At 41.0% G+C, this 22690-nt stretch overlaps 1 protein-coding gene across 2 annotated transcripts in view; it reads left to right on the forward strand.

The window, feature by feature from the left end:
• Window positions 1-22690, forward strand: part of SORCS1 (sortilin related VPS10 domain containing receptor 1) — a 308182-nt gene that overhangs the window by 225889 nt on the left and 59603 nt on the right. For both annotated transcript variants that reach the window (XM_075504592.1, XM_075504593.1), the window contains exons 7-10: window positions 4482-4600; window positions 7548-7637; window positions 12743-12922; window positions 17395-17541. In XM_075504592.1, coding sequence (XP_075360707.1) covers window positions 4482-4600; window positions 7548-7637; window positions 12743-12922; window positions 17395-17541 — 536 coding nt within the window. The remainder of the gene's footprint in view (window positions 1-4481; window positions 4601-7547; window positions 7638-12742; window positions 12923-17394; window positions 17542-22690) is intronic.

The raw sequence follows: 22690 nt of genomic DNA on the forward strand, positions 1-22690 counted from the left end.
CATCTGTTAGTTTCTCTAATTATATCCTTATGCCAGAAATGGCAGAGGATATACTTCCTCATGTAAAGAAAGATTCCTGACTCTGACATGCAATGAAGAAAGAGTAGCAGCAGGATAAAAACAGATTTGTGAGTAGTGCGTAAATGTGATGGCTTCGTTTCACTGATCTTCATTACTGGTTAATTGTTTTGCAGTTGCTGAGTCCTGAAGAGTTGTGAATGTATTCCCATATCATAAATGTTTCACAAATCAACATTCAGACCAGATGGAAATGGATAAAGAACAGTCATTTTGTGTGTTTCTCAAAAAAGGAGTAGAAAGATTAATGTATGGGAGAACGTTTAATTAAATTGTGGTACTTACTTATTTCCATGGGAGGTTGTGGATACTGAAGGTGTACCTGGACTGCCAAGGCGCCTGGACAAGTTCTTATAATCTTTTCTAGGCTTCTGTTATTAGTCACTGTTGGAGAGGGGTTACAGGCCTAGGTCTTTCAGTGAGATGTGTTACTACCATGTTCTTACGGTTCATTAGTTACAGGATGCCAGTCATCCTTCAAAAGCAGAAACTATCCCTAATGTACAAGCTGCTCAGTACTGAACTGGGATACTCCATAGTAAATCTGGAAGACAAACAAGTCATAGATTGTGTGGATGCTCTTTGCATAAACTCCTGATTTGTCCTTAGTGGATTTATTTGTAGAGAGAAGGACACATTCCTCAATGAATTAAAGACAAGAAAAATAAAAATCAGGAGTTATGATACATTCACAGTGAGTACAGTGAATATTTGCTCTGACTCTCCTTGTGATCAAACAAGGTTTTTGAAAGATATACATGCAAGCTTAGACTGGAAAACAATGGGTATTACAGTTTGATATGTCATACAAAATTACAGTCAGCAACATAGTATCCTGAAGAAAGTCCTACTCTGCTTTAGGAAAGGATTTGAAACTCTCCCTTGTACTTTTGCAGAGGCTCACCAACCTCCGGTAACCACCAACGACCTTCCATCTCCACCAACTGAGCCAAGAAACGTCTCTGGGACAGTCTGGATGCATTTCCCTTGAGAACATATTAGCACGGAGCTCGAGCTAAACAGAAAAGACTAAAATATTTCATGGCACAAGCTCCTCCTGGCTCTTAACTTTTGCTATGTGTTAGCATTTGCAATTCACCACTGAAACAGATTAATTTTGTCAGAGGTTTCCGTTACAAGATGTCTCCTCCATTCTTGTGTTCTGTGACTTTTCTTGCTTCCTTTTTAGAAATAGCTGCCATTCCCTGAAAAGAGTCCTACTCTAGGTGTCTAAACCTGTCAAAATCAAAGTGTCTGGGGGTGTAAGAGCGGGAGTTGCTATGTTCTTCTCTCCAGGCACAGCGTGACTTTGTTGTTGTATATTAAAAACAGCAGCTGTTGTTGGAGGTGAGGGTTCTGGAACTGAAAAGCATAATGTCCTAATTACCTATGGCAGGGAAAACATCTGTGCGGGAAAACTAATGAAATTAATTCCAGAGCTTAGCAACTGAATACATTAATTGACATTAATTAATGCTAAATTACAAAGCTCTGCCAATGGAATTACATAAAATGTCCATGAGAATCAAATGCCAAAACAAAATCCTTAAGTTAATGTGAGCACAGCAAAACTTCCTTTAGGAAAAAAGAGGGATCCGGGCACTGCAAGAAGCCTATTTTCCTTCTTTCTGTCTCCCATAGCAGAGGGAGCTTTTCTTGGTGTGTACATCTTGGGGTTTGGTTGTTTGGGAGATTAGCTTAAGCAATTTCAGTGCTCTGCCCTTTAGTAGTTATTACTGGCATTTTAGAATTGAAGCCATGGAGAATTGCACTGTAAAAGTTCACAGGAATTGCCTTAGTAAATCTTCATCAATGGTACAATCACTGCTGTACAGACTCCTGCGATCACAGCAGAAATAGACATAGTCCCCATTCCTCCATTAAAACAGGATTGAAAAAACTTCAGTCACCTCTAATGGATGTCAACCTGGCCTGCTCTTTAAAATCTCTTGTAGAGGAGATTCCTTAATCTTTGCTGACTGGTCCCAGCAGCACCCATCCTGTTACCTTTCTGCGCTCTCAGGATAGATAACCTGTTTGCATGGGAAGTAAGATGGCACTGCAGTCTCCTCTTAGTGTCTCCCAGGCAGCTGGTATGCCTGTGGAGGTAAAAGGAAACAATGGTGGTGGGGGAAAAAAAAGGAAACAAGCTGGGAAACAGAAGTCTGATCCGATATAGCTCTATGCTGGGTGATTCGATCTCGTGAAAAGCCACCCAGCCTTGCTGACAGCTCAGGGGGCAGTGGGGCCAGCCATTTCAACTGAGGCCACTTTTTTTAAGCTCAGGATTGCCAGGCATTTCACTCAGGACCCCAGAATGAGAGGAGATGAATGTGGGGGCAGGTATGGGGGAGCTGTCCTTCATGATACAATGGATTAGGTTAACAGGAAAAGTGGGAACTGGTTGTGTTGCAGGTGAAGAGATGCATGCCCGTTCTCTGTCTTATGACTAGGAAGGGACATGCGACACCACGCAGTACTATTGGGTGGTGGAAGAGGCTCTGGCCCCGTTGTCCCCCTTCTTCCTGGGAGCAGAGCGACAGAGGGCTGCACATCTCTGAAAGGGAACTTTCCTGAGCTCACTGGAATGAGCAGGCTGGGAGTTATGTCGTTCCCTGCCCTCTCGTGGCTAATGTGGAAAAAATCATATCCCTCTGAAGGGAAATGCATTTTGATCATGCTGTCCGGGCTGTATTAATTAATGTTTTGCAGTGAGCTGCAAAAGCATAAAATGTTATAAACTGCAGTGACTAATAATACTTAGCACTTTATATATTCCAAGAACTCTGCAAATGCTGGGGTAAAATCATCCGTCATCAAACATTCCTGAAGGTTCGTTACCCTGCATGTCTGTTTCAAGCAGAAGTCAACAGCGCTTAGAAGCAAGGAAAGAAATGTCAAATGATAGATTTTAATTAAAACCAAGATTAAATATGAGATGGTAAAAATCCAGCAATTTCTATTTCAATGTAAAATGCTACTTCTCTGTTCAGAAAGTGGTAATTATATCAAACAAGAGGCTACGCTTCTCCAACAAGGAAAAAGATTAGAAATAGTTCTAAGATTAAATGCCATGTAGTGTTTCTGTCATGTAAGTGCTAATGCTAAAATGCCAAAATCCTTCTTCCTGTAAATCAGCTTTGTCATTAAACAAAGAGCAACTTCTTAATTGATCTGAAAGAGCCCAGATTGAATACTGAGAATCTGGTTCTGTATTCTAGGATAAATTACCACCATGAAGAAATTCAAATTGTTTTTCTTCTGGTGATGGATTATGAGATGAGCACCCTGCAGTGCTTCAGAATAGGAGATGAGGACATCCCATACAGTGACAGTGGACAAGATGACTTTAGGGCTGCATTTAGGCCACTTGCTTTGAAACATACTACTGACCGAAACTGCTAAGGCCTCTAGTTTCAAGAGGGTGTGGAATGATTGCCCAGGTCTGCCAGGGTGCATCTACCTACGCTGTCAACAGAGAAGTAGGTAAAACCCCTGAACAGGAGGTGCTCTGAATTACTTTCCAAGGTGATCTGAATTGCTCTGCAGAGTGTAAGTGCTGTAGAAAATAGAGAGGTGCACCGTGGAAGGGGTTCTGGTGGTGACACTATGGGGCAGGTGTCCTCTGAAGGTGTCCTCATACTTGTGTGTGCTCTGGACCTTGGCCATGTTCTAAATAAATTCAGCATGTGACCATGGAGAAGCTGTCATGCTCTACAGCAAATCCCACACCATGGGGATGACAGGGAAACTGTAGAGGCTCAGCACAAAGAGTATCTGTCCTGCAGCATAGATACAACTCTTCAGACCCATAGTTACTTTGGGAGTCGCAGGACTTAGGCTGTTTGTTGCCTCTGTAAAGTGTCCTTGACAGCTGTGTTGTTCCCTCACTCAGTTCCTTGCTTTAAGCTTCAGCCTGGGTAGCATCCAAGTAAGCTCAGCAGGGCAGGTAACAGTTCTGAATGATAGATCCTTGACTAGGTTTCTGTCAGACCTGAGCCACAAGCATTACATTGTGCCACCTTCAAATGCTGCCTCTGGTCTATTTCCAGCATGGAACCACAAGAGTGGCATGGAATAATCAGATCAGCTATGCTGGGCTCTCTCTTGGTATAAAGCAGCAATGTATAGCTCTGATGTCTGATGCAGGGTGGAATGAAAGAAATAATGGGAGGCTGAGGCAGGTGAAGAAGAAAGAAAGTTAAAGGAAGAAAGTAATCAAGGGTGGATTTGCGAGGGGTGTAAGAGAGAAAGAAGTGGTGTGTTGCATGGAATGGATGGTGTCACTTCATGTCCCGTGAGGCTGGGAAGCAGAAATGCTGTCTCAGCAAATAGGTTTGTGACAGTAGGAAGAATCTGTGCTCAGGATCTCAAGTGTTTTGGTTTTGTTCTTTTCCTTTCAGATGCCCAATACATCACCTGCAAGATGCAGAACTGCAGTGAAGCCACTCGCAGCAAACCCTTTCCAGGCTATATTGACCATAACTCCCTGATTGTCCAGGATGATTATGTCTTTGTTCAGGTGCAGAACACCCTCTTCTTTTATTTATTCTATTATCTTCTATTCTATTATTTTCTATTCTATTATTTTTGCTTCCTTTCCTTTTCATGTGTGTGCATGTGTGCTAGCCCCCAACTAATCAGACAACACTAGATCCATATGATAAAGGCATTGAGTGTATTGTAGCAGTTCATTACAATGCTAATAGTGTTCCTTTAGCAACACTAAAGGAACAAGATACCTCTAGTATCTTGTCACTGTAGGGTCACAGAGTTCCTGCCTGGAGCATCCACCATATGTACTGGAGTGATCTCTGCCACTCCCTGTAGGCTCATCAGCACTCTAGGATTAGTGCTGTAACCCCCCAGCTTGAAGTCATGTGTCAGTCATCTGCTATCACAAGAGAGTAGACCAAAGCTTTTTTGAGCATGAGAGGGAAATAGAAAAGGAGGGAGGGAGTCAGGGGAAGAATGAAAGAAGGAGTAATCAGGCTTTATTGTTATGCCTCAGTTGTGATTATAGTGCAAAGGCTAAAGATGAGATGTACTCAGCCAAGCTGTGTTCCAGGTGAGAGCTGGTGAATAAATCTGAACTAACATGGGTTTCATTAGCCTGCCACTAGCGTCCATTTAATAACAACTGAATAGGACAAAAAATAACAACAGAATTGCAGGGAACATGGAGGTAAACTGGAAATCATTGGGACTAAACTGGTCTTCCAGACATGTTTGGAAGACAATGTCTTCCACACATTATATTCTGCCATGCTTGGGGTGGAGGACTGATATTTTAAATTGAGTGAGTTGATTATCTCCAGTTAATGAACTCAGTCATAAACACCAGTCTAAATCATCCACAAATAAATCTGGGACATATGTTCCAGAATAGCTTTTGTGCCTAGGGTGTCTGAGGCATAAATGAAATGTTTATATGGTAAGGAAAACAGGAGCATGAATCAATGTTCAGGCATGCTCTCTAATTTCAGAATGACTGTGTGTTTGTGGCTCGAGTGACACAGGAGCTGGGGAATTTCTCTTTATATGTGAATTGATTCATTACTTCATCACTGATGCCTTGGTTTTGTGCTCTTCAAGACTGTTAATCTTCTCTGTTCTGACCTGACGTTATTATACACTGTAGAGAGGCCAACCCCTTTGCCCATCTGAAGTCAATGCTGGGGAGATTGTCTACCTTTCTGAATAGCCCTTGTATTTCGATGCGTTTCTCTTTCTGTCTATAAACTGTTGTATAGTGTTCCTAGTGCTGTCAAATTTTGGCTTTGTTACACCTCCGTACAAGCTGCATGGTGTAAGGAGGAGCATGTGAGTAGAGGCAGTCTCTTACGATGTTCCCCTTAATGCCCAATGGGACTTTGCACAACTTCATATATTCATGTTTGTAATGCAGTTTGAAAAGATATCATGGGATATTTGGATTTGGAAAGCTCCTGCTTTAATCCTTAAACTTCTTAGGATTCTTAAACAGAAATAAATATAACAGGTCAAACAGAGAACACTTGCCAGTCACTAATAATTGACACTTACAGCTATGAAATAATAATAATGTAATCCCTGGAAACAACCTCTGGTTTCTTCCTAGTAGTCAGTGAATTCACTGTTGGCTGGCAATTTAAAATGAGATTCTTCAAGTGGTTACATATATATATGGATGTATCTGGCTTGCAAGGAACAGCTAAATAACACACTGTGGCTGATGCTGGACCCTGCCTTATGCCAGGCACTGTTCTTCAGAGGATGAGTAGCCCTACACCAGACAGTAAAGGCTTAGAAGAATAGATGATCACCCTGAGCACCCTCCCCTAGCCTTCCCTACTTTCCTTGATCTCCATCTAGCTTTTCTGAAACTAAGGCATTTGGAATGAGAATTAGTAGGCTCAAAAACATGAGAATAAAGGAATGTGGGTTTATTTCTCCCACTACACCGTGTTTTCTTTACAAACTCACACTCTCTCATAAACAATGGTTCTGGCTTTCTTTCCCCTAACTTTTGTGCAATTCCCTTAAAAAATAGTTGAAGAGCTTTAGAGTAAGAAATAGTGCTTATTTTACTTAATCTGGTATGAATGTAGCCTCTGTGTATCTTGCATTTTAAACTACTGCAGTGCATTTTAAAACACTTACTACTAAAGAAAAATCTTGATAAGCCCAGATATCAGGCAATTACAGCAAAGTTCTGCATGGAGGATCCCTTGGAATATTTGTGCTTCAGTATCTTTCATCCAAGGATTTCAAAGTACTTTACAAACATTGATTATGTTTCAGCAGCACTGGAAGCCAGATAACAGACATCTTTTTTTATTTCTATTTTTTAGCCCTTTAATAGGTGTCAGGAAATGAAACCTCACACTTCTGTAACCCAGCCTTTTCAAGGTATTGCCATCAGTATTTAGGCACTTAAATAAATGGCCAGATTCATAGAGACACCAAATCATTTCAGCTTCTCCTGCCTTCAGGAGCTGTGAATGCTTAACTGATCTGGTAACAGATATGTGTGATGGCTTCTACAGGGCCACACAGGAACCAAAGCTGGAGGCAGAAATAGAAATCAAGCATCAGGTCTGCCAATCTGCTAATCTAACCAATAGCCTACACAGCATCTCTGCAGATAGCAAAGAACAGACTGTTTTGTGGTAAGTCAGAGGAGAGCTGTGGTTTCAGCAGGTGACATAATATGGCCCAAGTAAAGCCAGGACTTCACTTTCCCTAGACTTTCACCTGAAATTCTGGACTTTGTCTCTCTTTGCAGAAAACGGGATTCCTCTTGCTCTCTTTCTCGGCCACTGTCATTTGGATCAATGTTTATTCATTAACTGTAATAGGGCTGCGGTTTTAAGCCATTGTCACCCACACTGTGGTATTTCCCTTGACAGCTTTTGCTTGATATTTTCTCTGATAATAAAAAAATATTTTAAAAAATCCTGATTATAACTTTCCTGCTTCTCTCATAGTTGACATCAGCAGGAAGACCACATTATTACGTTTCTTATAGGAGAAATACATTTGCACAGATGAAGCTGCCAAAGTACTCCTTGCCCAAGGTAGGTTGCTGTTGCTGGAATGCCCATATGAACCTACAGATATTTTGATTGTACAGAAATTCTTGAATCCAGCACAAGTAACTGCAAAATGACACGCAATGAATGAAAACATCATTCTTCTTTAATAGAACATTTGCAAGCAAGAAAGGACTGAAAACAAAGTCAGCACTTTGGCTAGTCAAGGACATCAGCGTGAAATGTAGGCAGATACCACAGCCCATGTCAATTATCATTTCTTTATGGTTAGTTAATTAAGTTTTGGAGGGGACTCTCTTTTCTTTTTTTTTTTTTCTTTCTCTTTATTTTGGTCTTAAAATTCCCTTCTCCTGTCCTTATCCTGTGTGGGTTGCTTTTTGTGTTTTGCCTCATTAGCGGATTTTAATGGGAACCAAGCAAAGAGATGTCTTTGTGTGTCTGCTCCATATCTTCCCTGATTAAGAACAATGGTGAATTAGCATTGGAGCTTGAAAGGGTATTGCTGCCTTCTGGAGCTGAATTTTTTAAAAGACCTATATAAAATGTTAGCTCCATTTCGAAGGAATCACCATTTTGCAGCTGGGTTCCTAACGGCTTCTTAACAAAGAGGATTTTTTTTTTTGAGGCCTTTTCATTCTTAATGCAGTCTGGCTTAAATGAAATTTAAGCTCAAAGGTAGCAAATGATCTTGTGGATTCTATATGAGGTCTAAGATCTGGAGACAAATGTATTCCCAGAAATTAAGCAAGGATTGTCAAAAGGAAAAAAAGAAAGTGCAAGGTCAGTCTGTTCCTAGAAGTTGAAAGTACACCAGATTTTGTAGGTAGAAATATTCAAGGGGATAATTTGGCTAATATCACAGCTGGCTGTCTTTGATTCCTCAACCCAACTGACCTGTTTATAGTGGATTGACTGGGTGACCTTCATCATATAACCAGACTGCAGCTCAAACCCACGCCTTCAATGCTGTACCTTACCTACTCTGCTGTTGTACCCTTTGCTCCTGTTTACAACACCTGAAAACCCAAGCTTACCAGAAGCCATGATATCTTCTTGGCTCTGACACAGGAGACCTGTAGTCTGCCCCAAAATCTTCAGTCACGCTTAAAGATAGGTTGGTTTGAAACTTCCTGTCTGAGCAGAAGGGAATTACTCTGTCAATTCAGATCAAATTTAAACACATGTTATTTGAAGTAGCCCTTAGCAAAGGTGTTGCATTTTTAGCATGGTTATTGTAACACCCAAATCAAAATTGTCATTTACAGCTGATTTAGAACATCTGTAGAGAGACCGCTTGCTTTGAACCAGTTGTCTCCTTTAGCCCACAGTTATTTTTCCAACTGTCCACCTTATCAAAGAGATCTCTGGAAAGCCAGGGAAAATGAACTACAATTAAATTGCAATGTGTTCTCAGAGAATAGGAATTGGAGCAATACATTCATGTTATTTGACCCAAAGAAAAAGGCAGATATTTAAGGAGATAAGATGCTTTCTCACAATCTCGGAATATCTTCAAAGACCGAAGAGCTACATTTGGCTTGGAAGGAGCTACAGTGGAGCTGTGGCTGTCTAGGAGGTTGCTATCGAAACAGGATAGCTGTTTTTATTAAAAATGCACAAAGCATTATACTAGTCAAGGAATTGAAACAAACAGCTTCTTTTATGCCTAAATTCTCTTTTATCTCCATCAGCTAAGAAAGTAGGGCCAAATATGGTAAACAGTACTAAGTGACTTCTGGAATTGAAGACAGAAGTATCAAGCTTTTTGTCTCTCCATGTCACTCTTCCTAAACTGGAGGGGTGTGATGGCAGGCAGCTTTGGCAGGTGATACTGCTGCTCAGGCAGGAATGGCCTGTAGCAAATCAAAATTAAATATTCTTGTTGTTGGCATTGATAGCCTGGTAGCCAGTTTGATTAAAAGCTAAATGAACTTGAAACTCTCTCCCATACAAGAAGATGTCTGCACATGTGCATACAGGTTGTGTTAGCCCTGTAAATGGTCTTTATTGAGACCTGTTAATTTCTGCAGTGATCTGTGGGTTGGTACTGCCTATTCTGTACCACAGCACCTCAAAGTGGGCTCTGTCACAGACTCTGTAATGTCACTCATGATAATCACCTTAAATGTACACACAGGGTACATTCACTCCATTTTAGACCAATGCACTGGGCAGACATCTGTGAATACCGAAGCAAGCCCAGCAATTTCTCTTTTAAAAAGACCTGTCCTTAACTGGTGCTGGGCTGAATACTGATGGGATGAGTGCGTGTGGTACCTCTGTTTTAAATTCATCACCTTCTTTCAACCTCAGGATGCACATCCTGATGGAAGAAGCAATAACCACAAAAAAATCCTTAAATACAGACCTTAAAAAGAGCTGACAGTCCCAGTAATTGACAAGATAAAACAGGCATTACACATCCCTGCTATTTAACTTCCCAGGAAGAAAAGTTCCCTGACCAAGTGCAAACAGGGCAATTGAAGCATGTTTAGTAATTCAGAAAGCCTTGGCCTTTAGCCATTTGAGTAGACACCTGATCAAACCCATGCACAGCATCGTGCTCTTACTTTTGTCTTCGGAAACGCAAGAGTGACAGATAGTAGATCTGCATATTAATGTACTTCCAGTATGTGCTGGAACAGAGAGAGGAAAGCTCAGGCTCTCACTAGGCAGATGCATGGGGAGCCCCTGAAGATGACAACAACTGTTTGAGAAAGGTGCCCTGCTTCACTTTCCTGTCCTCTTCCCTTTCTGGAGGGAGGTGAAATTAACATCTGTTGTAGTAGTGGAAGATGCAGCGAAGCTCTTACTCCATATCAAGATGAAGGCTGTTTTTTGTATTATTCCTCTCCCCAAAAAAGCAACCCCCACCCTGAAAAAAAAAAAATAGAAGTGAATATGATATACTGATTAATTTTAATTTTCCAGTGTGGAAACCAGAAAATTCCTGGTTGGTCAAAGACCTGTTTGATGCCCGTATACTGATCCCTTTCTATCAAAGCTTTGCATTGTTGCTGTATCTATTGGACAAGACCATATTAAGTGGAAAAGTTAATTGATCCCCAAAGACAAACAGTTGGAATGCTATATTTTTTTACTTTATACACTATGTATATTATGCCAATTCTGTCTCAATGTCTGCTTCTCCAGACTTAAATTCCTTCAGCCTTACTGCAGTCTTCTTTAGAGTTATATCTTACAGCACGATCTGATCAAAACTCAGGAAGTATATAGTGAATAAATTATTTGCTTCTTCAGCATTCATTAAATTGCCTTTAGTTTTCCCTGGTGTTGATCAAAATATCTTTTTACTTCTCACCCCTAGTTATTACAAAACTATTGATTAAAATGGTAAGTTAATGAAACTACATTCACCAGACAAAACAAGTTTTACTTATAATCTCTGTCTATGTTTAAATAGAGAGGTCTGCCCATGTGTATAGGCACATATGCAAAAGTTTAAACTTGAGATTAGAGCTGTGCTAGCCAGTGCTGCCTGAAGCACATTGGGAACACCTACTCACGTAGATCTACCAGTAGATTGACTAGGGTGACAGGCTGAGATAAGGACCCTCTGACAAACAGCTGCGGCAGTAACTTCTACTAGCACAGCTGGAGCTAAGAGAGGATATCTACTCACAACCACAATTAGTAGAAGGCAGTGGGACTTGTATTGCCTTTCCTATTGCCTCAGGATTTAAGCCAATCTGTTCCTCCACAAAACCAGCCCATCTTCTGGGATACATTTTTCTCTAGCACAAAGAAGCAAGTAAATTAAGTGAATATTCATTCACTCTATACTCAGATCTGGATCTGGATGGATGGACAAACTGGATGGACAAACAACTGTTCTGAATCTTAACTTCATGGTGAATCCATTTTCAAATTTATAGATCAGGTTTCTTCATTATATTATTTTTCATCTTTACGTTACAAGGCTCCATCTAGAAGTATTAATTCCCCCTACAAAACCACAAGAAAGTGAATTGTCAAAGAATATTATTCACAGAAGGAAGAAGTAGCATCAGCTTCCAAAGAGTATATTTTCTGATAAAGTTCCCAGTTTTGCATATAGAAAGCCCTGGCTGAGATTCATGGAAGGAGAATAACTTTGGGATGCCTGCCCAAAACAGACAGAACAGCTGAATCTTCTGGGAATCACCTGGTGCAAAGAAATCTGCATTTCTTTTCCTACCTCCACAGATTTTTATGGCACCAAAGAACTCGGGGTGCCTGTGCTGGGCAGATAGAGCCTGAGAATTTCATTATAACAATCTCCTTCTTGGTGGCTTTTTCCACTGAGTAGTAATTTCTTCAGGCATTGAAAGAGGGAATCACGTTTAATAGCTTCTGTTTTTTCTTTAATTATCCAATATTTTCATTGCTTCCTGCCTGCTGTAACACACAGAACAAACAGAGTAAAACAAAACCTCACTCATAACACTAGTGATCTAACTGCAATTCTGCTCTTTATATTTAGTGAGGATTAGGGTTGTCTTTCTGTTATGTTTCTTGAGGGGGGGTGTTTAGCACAGTGGTCCAGGGCCTCAGCTTCTAGTCGACACTGTCATTAGAAATAATAAATAACAGCAGCACTGGCTGCAGAGGTTAACCCATTAGATCCTCCTTGTACAGGTTCCCAAGCATACCTGGTTTCTGAATGCCAGGCAAGAAGCAGATGTTTCAGATGCTGCTTTTTTCTTCTTTAAAAAAAAAAAAAAAAAACAACACATTTTAAATATCTGTGATTCCACAATCACCAGTGGAATCACTCAGGTGCCAAAAAAAATGCAACCCAAATAAACAACTCCCCCTCCCCCCAAACAAAGTGTTCATTAAAATGAAAGTGTTGGTAGGGGGGGAAAGTGCTGCTGTATAACACTGTACTGCCAATGTAAATGTTCAATTAACACCTCATCAGTTAATTACCACTTTGAAAATTGGCAGAAGAGAACGGGTGTAAAATATTCCTGGATGGAATTATCTGCTTACAGGAGTGTTAGCTACAGTTTCCGATTAAAATCCAGCCTAAATATATCCCTTGCTCCTCCACAATTACTTTGGTGCCCTTGGAAATGACAGAGCAGAGCTCCCTCTAGTAACCTTCCTCTCTTTTCTTTCCCCAGGACATGCATGTTATCAGCACAGATGAGAATCAGGTGTTTGCAGCTGTACAAGAGTGGAACCAGAACGACACGTACAATCTGTATATCTCTGACACCCGAGGGGTGTACTTCACCCTGGCCTTGGAGAATGTCAAGAGTAGTCAAGGGCTGGAGGGGAATGTGATGATTGACCTCTATGAGGTATGTCATGACTCCAAACTTCTCATTCCTATCTCAGGAGCCCACACGATGCCAGTACTGTTTCCTTCTTGCACATCAGTCTCGTTATATGCATGTGAACAGCAGAGCCAAAAAGTGACTAAACACATAGTTTTACCTTCCTGTTACTTAAGGGCCTCAGTGCAATCAGCTGAGTTTCAAGGCCAGGTTTTGTAAAAATTTGTGTCGAATTTAGGCCCAGCCTAATATTATGAACAGATTCACTGCTGTACTCTCCTGTACATTCTCAGGTGAGGAAGAGCTAATGGCTTTTTCATGCATAGGAAGATATGCATCGGAAGATGTAGTGGAATAGTTCATTCAGTCCCTAAGAGGAACTCTTTAAGTTTCTCAGCCAAAATCCTCCTGACCGATATTGGTCCTACCTATGGCTCTGAAAGCTCCCAACACTCTGAATAGCATCATTCTCCAATTTTTGTTGCATTTCTGACAGCCTGATCTCTTGTTTTGGAAGTAAGGAGAGACAGCAGTTTTCAGCTATCTTTGTCACCTTCCTCAGCTTGGACTATTCTGGGAACTGAAGTGATTTTAGCTACCCACTCTTGGGCTATCCCATGAGTGTGGAAACTCTCCTACCGCATCTTGATTTCCCTTTTATCCTTAAGCCTTTTTCTGACAAGTACATTCTGCCTAAGCTCACCTGTAAGAAGGCAAATTTACATTGTCTTCTATGACAACTGGTCCTAAGAAGAGGACTTTTAATGTGCCCTTGTACTTCTCTTGCTGTGCTGCCTGTTTTACTTCTGGAGACAGCACTCAGCTAAGTAGAAATTCAGTCTTCAGCTGCTGTTTTGAGGGTCAGCTTCTCTTTTCAGGTCTCCTCCAGGGGATTTTCTGACCATTTAGAATAAAGGCCATGAACTAGATTTGAGTTCCTTTGACAGTGAAGATGCTTCCTGTATTTCCGTTCACCATCTGAGTATTAGCTCTGCTGTATAATTTGCCTTCAGCTGCCCTTTACTTGGAAACCACCTGAGTTATTCAAACAGAGAGCCCAAGTGTTGTACATAAATGTGGCTGAACTGTAGAAGGATGGGCACTGGCATTTCAGTCATTTGAAGATTTTTACTGTTAATCTCTCTGCAACGCTGGCAGCCCATGGAAAGACTGTTGCCTCTTATTACTGTCAGCTCGAGAAGCAGTTTCACTGCATTATATAAAGGTGTCCTACATCCCAGGGGGAAAGAAAAGCCCTTGTTTTGTTTTATTAAGCTGACACCACACAGTAACCTGGATTGAAATTGATGGAATCAGACTTGTAGCATCATATCTACTGATTATCTAGATAGAAAGGATATTGGCTGACACTGAACCTGGCACAAACCTTCCTTTCAATTTGATATTCTAGCTAGAAGGGAACAGAAACCCATCCAGTGTGATTCTCCCAGTAGGGCTGTTGCAAATGATGAATGCTTTAGGGGTAAACAGAGATGAAGACAAGAAAAGAAAAAAATCCATAGATAAATTAAAAGGAAGTGGAGACATTGCAAAATGAGTCTTTCTGTGGTGACAGCAGTATTTTATATTATTATATATGTAAGCAAGATTATTTGAGAAGATGCCAGAGAAAGACCTGTTAAACGTGCATGTATCTGTATGCATGTTTGTCAGGTGTTAGAAGTTCATCTGGTTGCATTGTAGTGAATGTGTTCGTGTGTGTAGATTCCTAAACTGATTCTACATCAAGGATAAATCTGCTCAGTGCTGCTCGATGGGGAATTACATTGGGCATGAAGAGAAAATTAGAAGTTCTTTCATGGTGCCTCATGTTCTCCCTTCTCTTCTCCTGTAAGTCATCAGGAGCCTTTCACTCAGAGGTTGTTATTTCAGTGTGCGAGCTCTTCTGCTGCTGGACCTTGTAGAGAATGAGGAGACCACTCCTAGAGGGACACTATTCCCCCTTCTCCATGTTGGACAGAGCAGGGTGTAAAAATAGCTCTTCTTTCCACCACCTTCTAGTGCCACTTTATCAGTAGCCCACTGGACTCAGCATTCAGTGGGTCTGCAGTCACAAAGGAGCTATCCTAGAGACCATCTCCCAGAGCAAGGGAAGAGCAAGAATCACTGGCCATTGGGTCTGAGTGCCCTTTCTAGTTCCTGCACCTCTCCAATGGCGTGGTATGGCTCTGCTTGGCTCTACGTAGTTGGACTGGTCCGCAGAAGGACAATCCTGCCTGTGGGAATCCATGCCTGAAGTGATAACAGACTGTGAGGAGATGTGTCTATAGCTATGGTATATATGCCTATCACTCTGGGACTTATTTTTTTTAGCAGTATGCATCTTGGATGGGACGTATATGTTTGACATATGAAACTGGTGATGGGGAGTGAAGAATGTGTTTTGAGTTGTGTGTTCGAGTGTCTTGTATGAATCTTTCACTAAAACTGTAGGCAGCATTTGTATCCGCACACAATGTATTTGGGGCAGTGAGGGCTGTCTACAAAGTCTGTGTGGGAGCTGATGGAGTGCTTTTCTTTCTGACCACTGGTGGTCATGCACTTATTTGCATGAGTCTTTCTCTCTTATGATTCTATGAACAGCAGGGATGAACAGATCATTGTGTGTCATGGTTGTGTTTATGCAGTAGGTGTATCTCTTCCTACTGAGAGCACACAAACGCATAGTGTGTGCGGTCTGTTTTTAAGATAAAGCTGTCCAAGGCTGACAGTATAACTTACACTTTGCTTTCTCTGGAAAGGATTCTGAGTCCCAGCCCATGACTAGAATCATAAAAAGAAAAATTCACAGGATTTCAGAACACATTTATCACCTGATATATAAAATGCTCTTTAATCATTTATGGCCAGCATTTCACAGGGACTATATAATATAACTATTTCAGGACAACAATAAAGAAAAGTACAAATGGAGCTATAGGCTCTGGCCTCTGGTAGTAAAGGCAGAACTATGTTATTTTTCCAGCTCTGTCTACTCATGCAGTATCACTGGGAGACAGAGTACCCATGTCTTATCGAGGTGCCTTTCTACTACAACAAAGAAATCCTGAATACTTAGTTGGATGGTACCAAACAATCCAGCTAGGACATTGAAAATACTATCTTTTTATGCTTATATCAACAATAAATTAGTTAACTACTTAATTTAAAGACTATTGCTCATTACAGCAAGTCATGTCTAAGTCTTTACGTAACTTCAAATGAAATTCAGTGCCATTGCTCAAGGAGGAAATTGCTATTCAGAATGACTAAGTACACCAATGTACTGTACCAATGCACTGTACACTATTACAGTGACTGAAAGTGCAGTAAGGTCCAACTCACCGGGAGCTGTAGAATCCAAATTCAGCCACATAATTAAATCAGTTGAGCTGGAACAAACTCTGAATCTGCTGTGTAACCGTTTGCCACATGATACCATTTAGGTATCTCTATGAACAAAAAGTCTTGATGAATGATTCTGTGTACTAGTTCTCCATCATAAGAAGTGATGGGGTGGACGACTGAACAGACTTGCTGGAAACCAAAAAGTTTCTCACTTTCCCCCTCCTTCTCCCAGTTTTACTTCCCTTTTTATTGCAGCATTCAGATTGCAGAATGACAGCCTAACAAATTCATTCGCAAGCTGCAGCAGCTATTGGGCTATTGATTTTCAGTGTGCTGAGAAGATGGGAACATTCTGCAGTGCGAGTTGTGGTTTGAGGTTGACTTTTTTTCTCCCCACTAAGACACTTTTGGGCTTGGTTCCAATGTGAGTCTGTTTGCGTCACATCTTTACAAAATCCTCCTGCAGGTCTATGGAGTAAAACTGTTGGGTAAAACACCAGGAAAAATAAAAGGATGAGAATCTCATTGTTAGCTATATAACTAGCAGAATGCCAGGGTGGCATTGCTTGAGTCACCAGTGCTTTGGTTTCCTCAAAATACGAAACCGTAATGAAAATACCTCTGTGCCCCAAGTTATCCTGTTGAAACACTGATAATTGTGAAACACATTGGGATCCTTAGATGAAATGTCTTAAGCAGACTGTATGAGAATGAAGCACTGAACTGCAAGTTTATGTGTGTACTGCCATTTTCTTTGCAAGGCGAAAATTGCTGCTGTTTCCTGCTACTGCAGTGCAAGAGACAAATAATTGCCCTGTACATATTTCATCTTTCAGGGGGAAGGATGCCTACACAGTTGAGGGATTGTTACTTTACAGATAATGCTATTGACATCTTACCATGTTCCCATGCTGATTCTGAAATATAAGCTTTCTTTTCTATTTGTCACCTTTCCACCTATGATGGTCTTATCTTGTCCCCAGCACCTCACTTTGCCTTCCTTTGATACTCCTTGGCAATTCTTGCCCTGACATCTAACACACTGACACAGCCACCAGATCCCTGTTGGGTTTGACAGGGCAAGAGACACACATGCACAGAACCTGCATCGGCTTGATCTATTTTTCAGCCATGTCAATTTTTCCTAGGTAGCAGGGATAAAGGGAATGTTCTTGGCTAACAAGAAGATTGACAACCAAGTGAAAACGTTCATCACCTACAATAAAGGGAGAGACTGGAGTTTGTTGCAGGCTCCGGACACTGATCTGAGAGGAAACCCTGTTCACTGTCTCCTAGTAAGTACCTGGGGGGGAACCTGGGGGGTGGTAACATCCCAGAACAATCTTTTTCTACCAGGTAACACAAGAAGGAGAGGGCAGCTCCTCTCTCCGTGCAGTGTATCTCATGGAGGGAATACTGCATATTAAAAGTGCAGTACATCAGGCTTGGGCTGCCAGGTGGTATTGCAAGAGCTGGCATTTAATTTAGCTTAATTTAATTTAATTTCTGGAACAAAAGGAAGCATCGTAGATCACCTTCCTTCTGCACAGCTGATGGTCTCAAACAGCAGGTGAAGCTGGACGCCGTTTCTGCGCAGTTGATTCTCTGGACACTAGATGGGAGGCGTGAGCTATTGTAGCTCAGGAACTGTCAGGGACCTAATAACTTGAGACAGGCTCAAAGGAAAGGAGAGCTTTGATTTCTTTCAGGCCACTCGGCAGTATTAATATTTATCATTTTCTCTTTGAGCTCAGAAGTGAGAATCGACACATTCATCCAAATATATGTATAGCTATGTGTTGGGTGTATATTGTATCTGTCTCTGTACTTATTAATATAGATCAACATATAGATAAGTCTTTAATCATCATTATATGCAAATGATTTCCAAGAGTGAAAGTGAAATATAAGCAGTGTGAATAGAATTGGAGATCTCTGTCAACTTGGAAAGCTTAGACTGATCTTGACATGTTTTTCAGCCGGTATAATCTATACACAGTAGTGGGATAATACTCAGAACCCCAGCCTTTGGGATTCTCAATAGCTTTTACATTACACAAATTCTAACATGATTCCAGGCAGAATCAAGGGCACTACTTACACCGCTCTTCCTCCTGCTGTCTGTACCTGCATGTTATTTTCAATCTGAAAAAAAAAAGATGTTGTTTCTCATTTTGAGGCTGTAAGTTTGTTAGAATCTGAATCAGCATTACATTTTGTGTATTGTGGTATGTAGCTGAATGCTACACTAATCTCTTAACTGAACCCCATGCATTATTGCAAAAGCAAAGAATAAATAACTTTATATTTGAAGCTGTTCAAATAATTGATTTTTTGATTGAGCCAAAATGCAAGCCTTTCATTTTCTCTCCACTTTGGAAAAAATAAATAGGGAGGACTGGGGGTCAAACAGAAGAGTTATTTCAGAGCATGACTAAATTTGTTTCGGTTTTTTTTCTTCTTCCAAGTTTTTAAAAATTGTAAGCAAAAGCATTTTTAAATTAAATCTTTCTAGGAGATGAAAACCAAAAAGATGACATTCAGAAAACTTTGCAGACATAAAGCAATTGAATTTTTCAGAAGGGGCTATGTGTAGAAGTCTTTGTGTTTCAAATAGATTGTAATCTAGTTTTAACTCAGGTGAACATATTTGACAAAAAAAACCCTAGATTTTTTCAAATTGTAACCAATTTTATCAGAAACCCAAGATTTTTATTATATGATATGATAGTGTAATATTTTGGGGGGCTGGCAAGCCAGAAGAAATAAAAACCATGCAGGCAAGTGAAATAATCAAAGTAAGCTCTATTCTTTTCCCATAAATTTGAAGTTTGAGTTCTGAGAGAACATCTTTCTTGGTATTGTTGCACACTGATCAAGAGAGATCTGACTTGCCATTGTGGTTATAAATCAGCCAGAGGTAATGCTCTGCAGGGTTCTTATTGAACAGTTGTTTGCAGGAACTATGTATTTTATATACAAGGGTATGCTGCCACTGTAGTTATCCACTATACAGTGGAAGTGATCGTATGACTGTATATAAACCAGGACTGGATGGTTCTTATGGCAGGAGGGGATTATGGCTCCCTTAATGGCTTCCCATCCATACTGTATCTGCTATTATGCTCATGGGCACCTGAGAACACAATCCATTTCATTTCAATTAGACCAGATATGCCTGGACAAGCTGGAATTCCCTCAGGGTGGTAAACCTGAACAAGCCAGGCAAGGGGTCATGAGCAGGGGCAGAACTGTGGGCACTTGTAGGGACACAGTGAGAACTGACCCAGAGAAGCTCTTGGTTCTCTGTGGATTGTGTTTACATCCTTGTAGCTCCAGTGTGCACAAGCCACTATTTAAACACTGTTTCATTTTTATTTTGCTCTCTATGCAACCATGTAGTTGCCCTGAGAATTGCTTCCACCTGGGCAAGCTCGATGTAGGCTTGTCATCCTGTTTTAACTGGCAAGCAACCACTTCCTGAATGCTCTGTGACTTGGGTTGGGGTAGGCATCTCAGGTCCATGAGCATCTGTAGAAATTGGTCCATGATTTCAGGGTGGTAAGGGACAAATCCTCAATGGACTTAAACCATGTAGCTCAGTCTTTGCCCTTCCAGAAGAATGGGAAGGAACTTAGTCAGCCCTTCCCCATGATAAGGCCAGAGGAATGTTTAGCCATGTTTATTTTTCCTCTTCCCTTAACATGAGGTAAAACAGGCAAGAAGCCTCTTTAATTTCCTGAGCCTGTCTGCCTCCCCCATGCTTAGGTTGTCACAATCTAGTGGAATGGTAGCAGAGCAGGGATCATCAGCTGAACATGAAGGGTCTCAGGTGGTTGACTTGCAAATTTGCAAGAAAGCAAATAGATGAAATCTGAACTACACTGACTTGTTAGGTCTTCCAGGAACAGGCATCTGCCTACAAAAGAAAGGGAGGTACAGAAAATGCACCAAAACCACAGAGTAAAATAACAATCCTACAAGAGAGAGCCAAGCTATTTAAAAATCTGATTTGAGCTTCACAGTTAATGATGGGGCAACATGAAGGCAGAATATGGAATGCAAGAATTCAAGAAATGATAGAGAAAAGACCACAGAATTTGGGAGTGGTAGGGGAAATTTTCAAAGCAAGAACACTGGAAGTGTTGTATGTTCCTGGAAATAAGTCAGGGATCCATCATGACATTCTGCTGAGGAATGGAGAAAAGGAATTGTCCCCTGCTCTGAGGCAATTCTGTTCCTTGTCAATGTGACATAGCTGTAGTATTTAAACAGTTCACAAACTCCACTCACCTCTTTAGCCACACTCTGTCTACCCCTGCATCACCAGCAGTTTTACCTCCTTACATCAGCTGTTCCTTTTCCCTCTGCATATCACTGTTCTTGGCATGATGCTGCTTCTCCTTATGGTATAGCTAAGTGAATTCTTAATAGTCCATTGTACATCTAGCTTAGCTCCCATCCTTACTCCACGGCAGATACTAATGCTTTCACACTGCTGGTTTTCAGCATAACTGTCTCTAGCAAAAGCTCGGGACACAGCAATGACGTATGTTCCAGCTTGTTGGCAGAACGGGATCTGCCCTTTCCCAGAGTGACAGGACGGTCCCCAGCCTGCAAGTGCAGTGCTGCGTTCTCTGTGCATCTGGTCTTTAAACCTAAACTAAGGGAGAGTTAATGCAGAAATAAGTACATAGCAGCTAAGTTGGCAGCTAAGGAGGTTAAGAGGGAATCTGGTTGAAACACAAGGCAAGCCAGATGGAACCATCCCTCTACTGACAGTACGCTCGAGGTGTTGTTTTCAAAGCAACTCAAAGAATTTCTTTGCATTTTTTGTGAGATGGCTCTGAATAAAGAGGATGGAGGAAAGCAATGAAATTCCATCTAATCCCAAGGTTTTATTTTTCTTGTTTATACCACTTGTTTTCTATGCTGAATACACTTAATCTTCATAAAATAGCTGCCAAGGTATTATACCCCAAAGATACTGGTTTTGTTTGATACTTATCTTGTGCTGTGAAGTGGTTAACTGAGGAGTGATTCTATCTTGCAAGTTATGGGCATCTGTCTAGGAGAGTTAATCAATTAGTTTTCAAGGATGGTCTTGTGGTTAAAACACTGGGCTGAATCTCAGGAGAATCTTGATTCAATTTTTAGGCCTATCTCCAATTTCCTATGTGACCTTGGGCAAGTCATTTATTTTCTCTGTGCCTCTCTTCCCCAGACATCTGTTTATTCCCTCCCACATTTTGTTTGTCTTGTCTATATGGATTATAAGGATTTCAGGACAAAGACCCATTTCTCATAAGGGAGGGCATTTGCACCATCTGCTACAGAATAATTTAAGCATCTAAGTGAGGTGTTTGGAATATCTCTCCTGGAAATGTTTATCTCTCTTCATTGCTCCTGGCTATACAGGTGAGCAAATACTGTGGCTATCCCTAGCTTTGTGAATGGTGCCTAGCATCATCCTTGTGTTATAATACTTTGCCACACTCCTGATCAAGGACAGTCACTAATAACTGTTTTGTATGTGTCATGCCATTGGACACTCTTCAGGTGGGCTTTGCAGAACGGCCAAGAAGTGGGTTTGTAGGTATTTATGAGAAATTTTACTACAGACTGATGAGCCTCCTGAGAGGGGAGCATAAAAGTACTGGCTTGAAAATATTAGGAAGCAAGTAGTGAACTCCAGCATGATTGTAAGAACTATGGCAGTAAGCAGAGCAATGGGCTATGTCACTCATGCTTTATCTTCTACCTAGGTTGTAAATGCTCCATGGCAGTGGTTGTCTTTCCCTTGGTGTCTGTGCAGCACCTAGCACTGCTGGGTACTAGGTGATGACAGGGAAACCCAAAATTGGTGATTCTGATGAAAATAATGATTTCAGTAGCCTGTTGGTAACAACAAGAAGGATAGAGACAATTGATGGAAATTCTAAAAAACAAAGCTGAGATGTCTGTATACGAGTTAAGCTGTGGGAGCTAGAGGAGGAACACAAAGGGACCAACAGTGTGATGGAAGACAAACCAGTCCGGAAAAATATCTGAAGGATACAGATGGAGAAGGTGTACATCAGGGATGGAGAAGAGAATGCTGCCACAGTAAGAATGCGAGATGGCCGTGGGCAATAACTTTTGGTGTTTGGCTAGAGTGGAGAGGTTAGTTTTTGCACCATACCCAGTTGTCACTAGACACTGTAAGCATTACTGCACTCCAACCAGTAAGAAGTCATGCCACTAAAAATACCATCTTTCTGCTTAGACAGGTGACCTGGCTTTTAACATTTGAGATATATATTCCATTTCTGTGTACTATATCTGTGAAATGAGACAAATTTGAAAGAAAACCTCTGGTAGTACAAAGATTTGCATCTAATGAGGTCTAATCTCTGTCAGAGTGGGGAATTGGCTGAGTTGCTGCCATTAGCTACTGCCTTCAAA

This window comes from Mycteria americana, chromosome 6 (genome assembly GCF_035582795.1).
Source record: "Mycteria americana isolate JAX WOST 10 ecotype Jacksonville Zoo and Gardens chromosome 6, USCA_MyAme_1.0, whole genome shotgun sequence".
Taxonomy (NCBI): domain Eukaryota; kingdom Metazoa; phylum Chordata; class Aves; order Ciconiiformes; family Ciconiidae; genus Mycteria; species Mycteria americana.